The sequence below is a fragment of the Quercus robur genome, chromosome 11 (genome assembly GCF_932294415.1).
Source record: "Quercus robur chromosome 11, dhQueRobu3.1, whole genome shotgun sequence".
Classification (NCBI taxonomy): domain Eukaryota; kingdom Viridiplantae; phylum Streptophyta; class Magnoliopsida; order Fagales; family Fagaceae; genus Quercus; species Quercus robur.
This window is the reverse complement of record NC_065544.1, coordinates 15641280-15655053: the sequence shown is the minus strand read 5'-3', so window position 1 is coordinate 15655053 and position 13774 is coordinate 15641280. Positions and strand designations below refer to the sequence as shown.

At 37.9% G+C, this 13774-nt stretch overlaps 1 protein-coding gene across 1 annotated transcript in view; it reads left to right on the top strand.

The window, feature by feature from the left end:
- The window catches only part of LOC126705530 (LRR receptor-like serine/threonine-protein kinase EFR), a 103132-nt gene extending 89481 nt beyond the window's left edge, over window positions 1-13651 (top strand). The window contains exon 4 of the mRNA XM_050404587.1: window positions 13217-13651. Within this exon, the coding sequence (XP_050260544.1) occupies window positions 13217-13356 (140 nt within the window). The 3' untranslated portion in view covers window positions 13357-13651. The remainder of the gene's footprint in view (window positions 1-13216) is intronic.
- The last annotated feature ends 123 nt before the right edge of the window (window positions 13652-13774 follow it).

Here is a 13774-nt window from a genome sequence, read left to right as displayed (position 1 = left end):
GAAAATTTTGCCAAATAGTACAATTTAAAAAAATATTTAGGAGAATAGCACCCAATTGAAGCTATTTAGTTATGCGGAACATTTTTAGAACTTGAGCTTGTCAAATGCAAGTTCCAACTCAAACTCAAGTTTATTAAACTCAAGTTCCAAGCAGTATGGACTTGAGTTCTAAGTGAAACTCAAGTTTGCATCGAAGGAAGTCATCTTTCCCAATCATCTCTTCATACTCATATCTATCATGATCAACATCAACTTCGTCTTATCCCTCTTAGAGATGGAATATATTTATATTGATAACTGGATCTGCAAACCTTCATTGAAGACCTTTTGATTCCTGTTGTACCAAATTGCCCAGGAGGTTACAAAGATATTTCCAGGTCTTGATCAGATCCCTCCTTCAAAATTTTTAGAGCAACATTTGTAATTTCCAAAAGCTAACTTCCTCTCATGTTCATCGGACTCCCTTACCATCTGTCCTTCACATGTTTTGCTAACTCACATTGAATCAAAGCATGGGTTATTGTCTCCATTTCTTGATCACAAATAGGGCACATGGGGCTGATATTTACCCCTCTTCTGCTCAAATTCAGTCTAGTTGGGAGGCCATTCATGCATGCTCCCCACACGAAAATCCGTATTTTACTTGGAATCTTTAGATGCCATATTTTCTTCGAAAGAGTGGTTCTCAAATCGCTAGATGAACTTTCACTAGTCTCTTCGGCCTCCACCAAACTTCAAGCGATATAATATGCATTCTTTACAATAAAGTCTCCTCTTCTATTGCTGGTCCAAATGAGTTTGCCCTCGGGTAAATTGTAACTCAATGGCATGTTTAGGATCATATCAGCTTCAAAAGGAAGAAACACAGCTCGAATAAGCTTAACTTTCCACCTCCTAGTTTCATGGTCTGTAAGGGCTGAGACCATTGTGAAGTCATCAAAAGGTCTAGGAGGAGAAATGACCTTGTATGTAGTAGAAGTAGGAAGCCATTTGTCTTCCCAAATGTGAATTAACTAACCATTCCCCACTCTTCATTGTGTGCCTTTCCTTATAACTTCCAAAGCTTGAAAAATACTACGCCAAACGTATGATGGGCTGCAACCAAGCTTGAGTTCAGGACATCCCCAGATGGAAAATACTTTGCTCTATAGATCCAAGCTATTAGTGAATGGGGATTTGAGAGCAATCGCCACCCTTGCTTTGCTAGCATGGCAAGGTTGAAAGCTTAGAGATTCCTAAATCCCATGCCTCCTTTTAGCTTATATTTGCAAAGATTCTTCCGAATGACCCATGCCATTTTTGACTCTTGTTCTCTTTGTCCCCACCAAAATCTTCTCATCATGCCTTCAATTTCATCACAAAGCCCTTTAGGGAGGAGAAAACAACTCATAGTATACTGCCTTTATGAGAATCTTTCTTCCTCCCATAGATAACATTTTTTCTTTCCATCCGGACAATTTTTTTTCAACTTTCTCCTTTACTTCAGCAAATACCTCTTTTTTGGACTTCCCAATGATGGAAGGCAATCCAGGATATTTGTTATGCTTTGAATCTTGCATTGGGCCTATGACTTCCAAGATCTCAGCCTTTAGCTCAGGGGAAGTGTTATTGCTAAAGAAGATTGAGGACTTATTAGCATTTATCTTTTGTCCGGACACTGCTTCATAGAGGTCAAGAGTAACCATAAGGTTTTGACACTCTCATGTGCTTGCCTTGCAAAAAAGAAGGCTACCGTCGGCGAAGAAAATGTGGGTAACGATAGGGCATCCTCTGAAAATAGAGACACCACTAAGCATATTGTTTCTTGCTACATCATTAATGAGGGATGAGAAGCCATCTGCACATAGGAGAAATAGATAAGGAGAGAGGGGATCTCCTTGAATAAGACCCCTTGAAGGCATAATACACCCTTGGGCCACCCCATTAATCAAAACAGAGTAGGTAATAGTTGTAATGCAACTCATCATAAGATTGATTCATTTTTCATTAAAATCCATTCGCTCCATAACTTTCTCAATGAAACCCCACTTAACTCTATCATAAGCTTTGCTCATGGCAAGCTTGACTACCATATAGCAGTCCTTTCCCTCTCCTTTATGATTAAGATAGTGCATTAATTCAAACGCGACTAACACATTATCAGTAATTAGCCGCTCATGGAGGAAAGCACTCTGATTTTCAGTAATGATTTGAGGGGGAATGGTTTTGAGACGATTTGCTAAGACTTTTGAGACAAGCTTGTAGACCATATTACTTAGACTTATAGGTCTGAACTTTGTCATCTTGGTAGGGTTTTTTGTTTTTGGAACTAGGGCTATGTTAGTTTTTTTTTATCTCAGCCATTGACATATTATAATTTAGCACATTTAAAACCATACAACTAACATCATTACCTACTATGTTCCAATATTTTTGAAAGAAAATAGCAAACATACCATCAGGTTTTGGGGCTTTTGTGGGGTGCATCTGCTTGAGGGTTTCCTCCACCTCCTCCTTTGTGAATTCCTTCATATGGCTTTGATTCATTTCACTAGTTACTCTAGTAGGAATTGTGGCTATCACTTCTGCTACACGGTTTGGATAGGATGTGGTATACAACTTCTGAAAATATGACACAACTATGTCAGCTATGCCTTCCTTTGTATTACACCAACTGCCTTCCTCATCCTCTAGGCCGAGAATTGTATTCTTCTTTTTCCTCTTCGATGCTTTAGAGTGGAAATACTTCATGTTTTTGTCTCCAAGCCCAAGCCATTGAACCCTTGCTCGTTGTTGCCACATAATCTCCTCACTATCCAAAAGATTATTAATCTCCCTTCTTAGCTTATTGATTTCTCTTCCCATGCTACCATCTGTGTCTCTTGCTACCATATTGTTAAGGGCCCTTTTTTTTTTCTTTTTTTCTTGGATCTGCTTTGGTACCTTCCCAAAGGTGGCCAAATTCCACCTATTTAGCTCAGCTGCACACTGATTGAGTTTCTTAGCCATACCATAAGGGGTATTTTGATTTATACTATTTTTCCAGGCAGCCTCAATTATGTCCCTGCATTCTTTCTTTTTTATTCACATTGCTTCGAAATGAAACCGGCGTTTTCTAGGATGTCGAGGAGTAAAGGAATCCGAGACTAGAAGAGTAAAGTGATCAGATGTGGAGTCCTTAATAAGGTGGACTCGAACCTCCTTGTATTTTTCAATCCAGTTTTGCGTTGCCAAAGCCCTATCTAGTCTTAGATAAACTTTGTCATCCCCTTATTGCATATTACACCATGTGAAGTCTGGACCAGTGTATCCTAAATCCTTGAAATTACAGGAATCTATTGTTGACCTGAACTCTTCCATTTGCCTTTGGGATCTTTGCACTCCTCCCCATTTTTCATTTACTAACAAAATCTCATTAAAATCTCCAAAACAAATCCATGGCAGTTGGAATCTTTTGTTCAGGCTTTTTAACTATTCCCAAGACTCTTTTCTTCTATGCATTTCAAGGTGCCCATAAAACCCGGTTATTCTCCACTTGAAATCAGAAGACTCATCAGTAACTATTGCATTAATGAAGTTTTCTGCATATCCCATGATTTCTAACTTGATCTCTTTCTTCCAAAGCATTGCCAAACCTCCACAATTTTCAGCTTTTGGAACAATCAAACCAAAAACAAAACCAACATTCTCCTTCTATCTTTTCATGGCACTCATCTTCAATTTAGTTTCCATTAAAAAGACTATGTTGGGATCCTAGCACTGCACCATTTCTTGCAGTGCCTTAACTGACCGGGGGTTCCCAAGCCCCCGACAATTCCAACTTAAAGCCCTCATTGCTCCCAGTGGTGCTGCGTTGCAGCCACCACCGATAAATCACCAAGCTGGTCACCAGCATAAGAAAGCATACCACATACACATTTATTAGGCTTCTCATGTTGATCTTCAAACTCTTCTAACTCTATTCCCCTTTTCGTGCCAACTAAAGGAATTTGGGCTGATATTACTAATTCCTAAGCTTTACCTTTTCCTCTTGCCACTTGTTTCCACCTCCTCTTACCTTGGGCTTTCTTTCCTTTTTCTGTCTCCATCTTGGGTGAGTTCCTTAACTCATCTTCCTTGGGCTCAAATTTACTCTCTATAGGGCTGTTAGATTTCTTTATTTTTTCCGTGGGCTTCTTCACTCAGCCCAGTCTTGAGAAAACCTCCTCATTCGTTTTGAACAAGTCCCTGATTATAGTTCCCTCTTGCCCCTCACGTGCTTCCCTTCTTTGCCTTGATTCTTGTACATCTTTTTCTCTTCTGTCCCATCCAACCTGATTTTCCGCCGATGGATTATTTGACATTTCCATCTCTTTAACCCTAAAGCTCTGACTTCCCATTGGTGTTTCGAACTGCTCACTTCCGGTCTGGGTATCAACTCTACCCCTCTCCACCATTGCCCGAACCATTCCTCTACTATTTTCCTCTTCACTAGCTCTCTTACTCCTACTGATGGGTGGTTCTTTTCTGTCCAGCCCCCCTTTGCTTGCTCCTCCAGCTCTCACCCAGTCCCCATATGGGGGATTACCATTTTGCCTATCTCTCTTCATGTGGCAATGTTTGTTATCATGCCCCATTACACCACAGTCAAAGCGGAAAGTGGGTAACTGTTCATACTTGAATGTGACCCACACCCTTTCCCCTTCTGTATTCGCAACATGCCCCCCCCCCCCTTCTTAAAGGCTTTTCATTAGGGATATCCACCTTAACTCACATAAATTTGGCTTGATCTTCTTGCCAAGACCGCTTGTCCACTTCAATGAAATGGCTAAGCTTGTTTCCAATCTCCTTCCCCACCTCATCTATCATATTCTCAAAAGGCAAACCCCAAGTCTGAACCCAAAAAAGGGAATGTGTGAAGTTGATATTGGCTAGCGTTAAGCCCTTTCTCCATCGGCATAGAAGAAGGAGATTATTGTCAAAATTCCAGGGCCCACTTTTTTCTACCCACTCCATTTGATATCATGAACTAAACTTGAACTGAAGGGTGTTATTCCCCACTTCTATGATTCGAAGGTTTGAGCCCATCTTCCACACTGATCTTAGAGTACTTTTTAGGGCTCGTAAGTTTTCTTTTCGATTTAATAATAGACACCCAAAAAGACTTAATGAGCATTCTTCAACAACCTTTGGTATACTGGCACTTTATATTGAAATATCTTCTTCCTCTTCCTTTGTGAGTTGTAAACTCTGAAGGCTTTCAATGATGTTTTGTTCCATAGTCTATGTGGTTTCTTGTAGATACTCCTCAGTGGGAAGAGTAATCCAAGGGAGAGCTCCTATTCTACTTTAGAGGGGAGAGAGGTCTCGCACCATCCGAGAGAGAATACTCCTACAAAAGGAGAGCTATTTTATCTTTTCAAATAATATAAAGGTGCATATTTAATAGATACGATAAATTGTTGTTCTCACTAGTGTACTTCGTACCCCTCCTCTCACTGAAAAGTAAAGAGTAGAAAAAGCTCAAATCTTCTTTTCTTTTTTTCTTTTTTTTTCCCCCTTTTTTTGGCTAGCTTCACAAATAAATCACAATCAGCAATCTCCCTATCCTTCTTTAATTAGTTCTCTAAGCTTCCGCTTTCTACTGGCCTTAGCCTCATAAAAAAAAATTAATAATAATAATAAAAAAGAGCAAATAATGTTTTCAAATTTTTTTTTCAAATAATTATACAATATTTTAAGAGTAATATAATGATGTATACATAATATAATGATGTAAAAGGTGTGCTTGTAAGAAGAAGGCCCGTAATTGATCCAACGCGACTTAAGAAAGAGTTTCCCTGTCACTAAGAAAGGTGGCTCTCATCTTCTCTTAGGCTGTGGAAAATTTTGTCCCTTTACGTAGGTGTGTTTAGTCCCTCTTTGTATGTGTGTTTTTTTGTGGGTTAGTGGGATCAGTGTGCAGGCAGAGCCGGTGGAGGTTATTGCTCCAATGGAGGCTGAGGATGGTGGAGAGGGCATTAACACGGATGTTTCAGAGCAACTAATGGCAGGTTTGAATTCTCAGTTACAGCCCGATAACGGTCAGAAGGTTAATAAGGGGGAGTATTTTCCTCACACATTAAATTATCCTCAAATAAATCCCATAGCTGGTTTAAGGAATAATCAGCATGATATGGGGAGTATTTTGGATGGAAATAATGAGAAATTGATTGCACGAAATAAGGGGGAGGTATTGTCTACTGATGGGGGCTCGGCTACACACTTTGGGATGTCACGTGATTGCCATAATAATCAACTTAGTGGGCACGTTGAGGTAGTGGACTGTGAGGTGGAGAAGTAAACTACTCAAACTCGAAAAAAGGTCCTTGGACTCATTCACAAAAGCCTAGAGGTGACCAAAATGTTTCTTTGGGAGTGGTGGTAGGACAAAAGAAGGGTAAGCCAACAACCTTTTGTGAAGTTTAGAGTCAATCAAAGAAGAAGGTAGTCACTCGAGGTGAGGAATTTTTGAACAATGAAGTGGTGGAGGTTGGTGTCCAACCCCGCCAAGGACAATGAGTTTTTTATGTTGGAACTATCGGGGGTTTGGAAACCACCAGACAGTTCAAGAGCTCGGGGATTTGGTCCGGGCACAAGATCTTGCGGTCGTGTTTTTAGCCGAGACATGGTTGCTTAATGTAAGGCTAGGAGGAATTAAAGAAACATTGCAGATGGGGGATTTTTTTGGAGTTTCAAAAGTTTCATTGGGAGGTGGTCTGGCCTTATTTTGGAAATTGATGTTGTGGTGGATGTTGAATCTTCTTCATTAAACCATATTGATGTCTTAATCAATAAAGGGAAAGAGGATGAGTGGAGGTTTACGGGTTTTTATGGTGCTTCAAAAACTCAAAAGAGGGTGAAGTCGTGGGATTTGATAAGAAGCTTACATAATCGATTCCGGGCTCCTTGGCTTGTTGCAGGTGATTTCAATGAGATTATCAAGTCTTCGGAAAAGAGAGGTGGAAGGTTACGCCCCTACTTACAAATGCAAAATTTCCGTGATGCATTGGATGAATGTGGGTTGATGGACATGGGTTTTGTGGGAAGCAGGTTTACGTGGTTTAAGAAGTGTGCAAATGATGTTTATGTGTGGGAAAGATTAGATAGAGGGGTAGCAAAAGCGGAGTGGTTAGACAAGTACTCAGCTGCACAAGTTAATGTTTTGGAGTACCAATTCTCATCTATCCGAATGGGGTGCCTATAAAATTAAACAGGCCATGGCGTTTTGAGCAAGTTTGGCTTGAGGATGATGGGTGTTATGACATGGTAGCAGCAGCTTGGAGTGTGGGTGAGGGAGATGTGCCGATGGGTAGGGTGATTAGGAAGGTTGAGAGCTGCCAAGAAAAATTGAAAAGATGGAGCAGGTGTTGCTTTAGTAATATCAAATGGGAAATTGTAGAAAAAAAGAAATAGATGGTGCATGTGGAGAGAGCAGCGATTAGTGGGGGGGATGGGGTTGCCTTGGTCAAATTGAAACAAGAGTTAGCAGGTTTAGTGGTGAAAGAAGAAAAATTGTGGCATCAATGCTCTAAAACTCATTGGATGAAAGAGGGGGATAAAAATTCTTAAGTATTTTCATCATAGAGCTTCCCAAAGATATAGAAGGAATCAGATTTTGGGGTTGAGAAATTAAAGGGGTTGAGAAATTCCTTACTCTTATTCCAAAAGTGAAGAGTCTTGAGAAAGTTTCAGACTTTAGACCTATAGCTCTTTGTAATATATTGTACAAAATAATATCCAATGTGCTTGCAAATAGGTTGAAAAAAATCTTGCCTCTAATTATTTTTGAGTCTCAAAGTGCTTTCCAAGAAGATAAAGCTATCTCAGACAATATATTAGTGGCTTTTGAAACTTTACATCACATGCAAACCAAGAAATCCGAAAAACATGGTTATATGGCTATGAAATTGGATATGAGTAAAGCCTATGATAGGGTTGAGTGAAATTTTTTGATAAAAATTATGGAGAGGATGGGTTTTCATCCAAAGTGGGTAGGGTGGATTTATGAATGTGCGAGTACTGTTTCCTTCTCTATTATGAATGTGGATTTTTGATAATAATGCGGTGTATGAAGGAAAAATTCAGGGTTACTCTCTTTGTAGGAGCGGTCCAAAGATTTCACACTTGTTTTTTGCAGATGACAACTTGCTATTTTGTAGAGCGAGTTTGGGGGATGTCACAACCATTCAAAATATTTTGGAGGTGTATGAATTTGCATCTAGTCAACAAATAAATAAGGAGAAAACCACTCTTTTCTTTGGTAAATCTGTTAGTGAAGGGGTAAAGAATTAGTGAAAGAACTCCTTGGGGTACCGAAGATAAAACAATATGAAAAATATTTGGGCTTACCAACAATTGTTGGGAAAAACAGAAGAGCAAGCTTGAATTACATAAAAGATTGAGTTTGGAACAAATTGCAAGGGTGGAAGGAAAATCTCTTATCTCAAGCCGGAAAAGAAGTGTTATTAAAAGCGGTGGTACAAGCTATACCTATTTTTGTTATGGGGTGTTTCAAGCTACCAGTGGGATTATTTAGGCATATTGAGATGCTTATTCGGAAATTTTTGGTGGGGTCAAAGGGGGGAAAGAAGGAGATTCATTAGAAAAAGTGGGATATACTTTGTAAACCAAAGAAAGAAGGTGGGTTGGGCTTTAAGGAGCTAGCAAAGTTCAATGATACAATGTTGGCAAAACAGGTATGGAGACTTATCCATGATAAACACTCCTTATTTTATCGTGTGTTTAAGTCAAAATACTTTCCAAATGGTACCATTTTTTATGCTAAACAATCCTCGGGGTCATTTGCTTGGAAGAGTATCCTGAAGTCTAGAAAAGTAATTTCCATGGGAGCAAAATGGAGAGTTGGGGATGGGCTGTCCATAAACGTTTTAAAAGACAAGTGGTTGCCTGATGCTTTGGGTGGGTGTGTGATTGGTATGGTACAAGGAGTGGATGAAAACATGAAGGTGGCTAACTTGATTGATGCTAGACTGAGATGTTGGAAAAATCATTTAATTGATTCATGCTTTATGCCTTCGGTTGCAACAAGGATTAAGGCAATCCCTCTATCTGACTTACCACAACTGGATATGCTATATTGGGCTTGTGAAAGGAATGGAGCTTATTCAGTTAAATCTGGGTGCCGTGCTCTATGTGAGGAAGAAAGGAGTGGTGAAGCCTCAAGTTCAAATTCGGGGCTGGTAGCTGGGGGTGCCGGGGAAAGTTAAACATTTCCTTTGGAGAGCCTGTACAGATAGCTTGCCAACAAAAATTAATCTGATGAAGAGGAAGATCCTTAGTGGCCCAGTTTGCCATCTGTGTGGCCAAGCTAATGAAGATACGTTCCCTGCTTTGTGGGGCTGTGAGGCTGTCAAGCAGGTATGGGATCGTGACTTCAATTGAGTGAACAGATTTGAAGCGGCACATGGCTCATTTCAAGACTTGGTAGACAAGGTCCTGTCAAAACCAAGAGTGAGTGAAGTCTTTGCAACTACAACATGGTTTGTATGGGTACATTGAAACAAGTCTAGGCTGAATGAAAAAACAACTCCGCTCAATGGTAGTGGAGAAGCAATCCGCAACTTTCTGCAACTGTTTCAGTCTTGCCGTGACCCACTTGTTAGTACGAAGAAGCAGAGACGTTGCAATTGGATACCTCCAAAGCCAGGTGAGTATAAAGTCAATTTTGATGGAGCAATGTTTAATGAATGTGAGGAAGCAGGTTTGGGCATTGTGGTACGTGACTCTGGTGGATTAGTTGTGGCGGCAATGGTAGAAAACATAATCAAGCCGCATTCTGTGGATTGTCTTGAGGCGTTGGCAGCAAGGCGTGCGGTGATTTTTGCAAAAGAAATTGGGTTACAACAATCCCACTTTGAAGGTGATTCAGAAACAGTCATTAAAGGGCTGTTTGGGGGGGGGGGGGGGGGGGGGAGGGGGGTGGGTATGCAATCCTCATCTATAGGGCATTTGTTTAGAGACATTTTATTTCATGTTAGCTCCATGCAAAGTTTTTCTTTCACTCATGTTATAAAGCAAAGTAATGCGGTAGCACATGCTTTAGTCCAAAGAGCAAGATTATCATTTCCTTTTTTTGCTTGGATGGAGTCTGTTCCGTCAGACATTGTCGATTTTGTAATTGCTAATATCCACATTTTGGAATAATGAATAAAATCAGTAAGCTGGCTTCTCTCTCTCAAAAAAAAATAAAATAAATAAAAAATACAGGTGTGAGAATTATAAGATTCTCAAAAAAAAAAAAAAAAAAAGGTGTGAGAATTATAATGTGTAGGCTTATTGTATGATACAATTATCTTCCAACATAGTCACACAATAGTATAATCTATATATAGATAAATAGGTGAGTTCCAGTTTGTTCAACTGATAAAGTTTATGATGATCAAATAAGAGATTTGATATTCAATTCTCGTCTACACCAAATATTGATTGGTATCTTAGTTTGATGATAAAAAAAATATCATCAAAAGCGAACGTCATAAGTTGAAACTCTCTCAATATATATATATATATATATATATATATATATAAACAGCTGCTTTGACATCACATAAACATAAGCAACCACTAGTTGTTTGCTTTCTCTTTTCTTTTCTTCTTTGTGTATGCTATTTGTGTGTTTTCAATGTGCGTTTTTTCTTGATTGTTATAGTATAAAAGTAAGAGGGAAAAAGTATTCATTAGCTAAGTACTTGAAGGGAATTGTTTTCCTGATATAAAACCAGGGAAAAAAAAAAAAAATTCTTTTTCGTTTCCTATTAATATTTATAAGACTTTGGGATTCTGAATTTTTTTTTCTTCTTCTAATGAGTTTTGGGCTCTTGAGAGTGGGGAGGGGTGAATAAGGGAGATAGTAACTAGAAACTTCATTTTATAAGGCCTGCTTCCTAATAAATTGAGCTATCTAGCTATAGGGGGTTTTAGAAAATTTACTCTTGAAATAATTCATAGAAACCAAAAATGTAGCATTTTAGAATAAATCATTTTACTACTCCTTAAAAAACGATCATTTTAGTTTTCAAACAAAAGCTAGTAATCTAACACTAGTTAAGCTATGCTTGCTAGCTCTTAATCACTTGTATACATTTTGAAAATTTTCAGGAGAGGTACCAAAAAGTCTGGGAAATTGTACATCGCTCGAGATAATTCGCTTGGGTGATAACTACTTTACAGGTACGGCGATAACCACATCAATTGAATGTTAGAAATTTTAAAAATTTGGATCCATTAAGTGAAATTATTTAGTGTATTTGATATACTATATGTTATCTTCTCATATAAAAGTGAGTTTTATACGTAAGTCTGTACATGAGATTCACTTTTGTAAAAGAAAAATTTGTAATACACCAAATATATGGAATAATTTCTCAGGCAAAGAGAATGATGAATTTTATGTACACATGGTGGGTACCCAGTATATAGAAAAGTGCAATTTCCATTTTCATCACCTTTATTTATGTTGAGTTACAAGACTTCAGTGTCTTACTACAAATTTGTTACAAACTGATATGTTTGTTTATAGTGAATCCTGTAAACAAGCATTTTGGTGGAGAATAAGCTTTCACACGAATGGAATAAAGGCTTAACAGGCCTAAACTGATTTGCATCATTCTATATTATATACTTTTTATAGATTGGTAATATAGAGCAAGTTGATAAAACTAAAAGTTCTACCCTTAAAGAAAAGATATAATGGGCAGGGTTTCCACCTTCGCTAGAAAAAATGAACCTTCTTTCATTATCTAAATAGAATGTATTTGGATAAACTATAGATAAATATGTGTGTGTGTGTGTTGTGGATAATGAGGTTTGAATTTTTTTTTTGAGTTATTGTTGCAGGTGAAGTACCTCCGGAGATTATGACCCTTTGAAATCTAACGGAAGTAACTCTAGCCAATAACAGCTTAACTGGTCTCATCCCAAGTGCAATTTTCAATAGCTCAAAGATTGAAGTCATTAGTCTATATATGAACAATTTCTCAGGCCATCTTCCATCAAGCATAGGCCATTGGCTTCCAAATCTTGAGGTGCTTTACCTATGGGGTAATATACTAGAGGGAATAATTCCCAGTTCTATCTCAAATGCTTCTATGCTCACCAAACTAGAGTTGGATTCAAACTGTTTCTCTGGCACTATTCCAAATACCTTGGGAAATTTATGGTGTCTTGAGAATCTCATTTTAGAAAACAATTTTTTGGCTAGAGAATCCTCAAGTCTAGAGTTGAGTTTTCTTTCATCTTTGACAAATTGCAGTTTGATGGGAAATCCTCAATCATTCATGGGAAATCAAGCATTATGTGGTCCACCATAACTGAAAGTTCCGCCCTGTGAAACAAGTAATGTTGGACAATCAGCCATTATAGTTATAGTAAGGTATTTATTACTGGCAATAATAGCAACAGTACTTGCATTATTCCTCATATTTGCTCTATTGAGAAACTGAAAGAGAGATGCAAAACAAAAAGGTCAAGGAGATTTGTTACCCTTAGCAACATGGAGAAGAATAACATATCTAGAACTTGAACAAGCAACAAATGGATTCAGTGAAAGTAACTTAGTTGGGAAAGGGAGTTTTGGCTTGGTGTACAGAGGGACACTTTCAGATGGAACTAGTATTGCCGTAAAGGTTTTTAATTTGAATATTGAAGGAGGGTTTAAGAGTTTCGAAGCTGAATGTAATGTATTGTGCAGTATTCGCCACCGGAATTTTGTGAAAATCATTAGTAGCTGTAGTAGCATTGATTTTAAAGCCTTGGTACTGGAGTACATGCCCAAAGGGAGCCTTAAGAAGTGGTTGTATTCTCATAACCAAGAATTGGATATGCTACAAAGATTGAACATGATGATAGATGTTGCATCATCATTGGAGTATCTCCATCATGGTTGTCCTGTACCTGTTGTTCATTGTGATTTGAAGCCCAACAATATTCTCCTAAGCAAAGATATGGTTGCACATGTGAGTGACTTTGGCATTTCAAAATTTTTAGGCAATGAAGACTCTATGACACAAACTATGAAATTGGCCACTATTGGCTACATGGCACCAGGTAATATTTCTAGTTTACAATTCAATTTTATGTTTACAAACACACACATAAACTGAAATTTGTCTAAAAAAAGTATTGAGTATTTTTCTTTTTACTATCAAGAAACGATATTGGATACTTTCTAACAATAAATTTTCAATCAAATTTGTAGAGTATGGATCACAAGAGATCATTTCCACACGTATCGACATGTATAGTTATGGCATTTTGTTGATGGAAACATTCACAAGAAAGAATCCAACAGATGAAATGTTTGTTGGAGAAATGAGCCTAAAAGGTTGGGTAAAATAGGCACTACTTGATTCAGTAATTGAAGTTATAGATGTTAATTTGCTAAAAAGAGGCGAAAAGAATTTTAATGCTAAGTTGGATTGTATGTTGTTCATTATGAAATTGGCTATGGATTGCTCAACAATGGCACCTGAAGAAGGGTTAAACATTAGAGTTGTTGTAACAACACTCAAAAATATCACATTGAAGTTTTTGAAGGACGTTGGAGCAGATTGACAACAGGAAATTAAGAAATTTATCTATATTTTTTCCTTGTTTGTGATTAGAGTAATGCTGAAAGATGCATGATTGACTATATATACTAGCTTGTAACCCCATGCATATGCATGAATATATTTAAAGATATACAATAAGATGCATAATATGATTCATATATATAATTAAATACTATTAGTAGTCATTTTTATATTTTATTAGC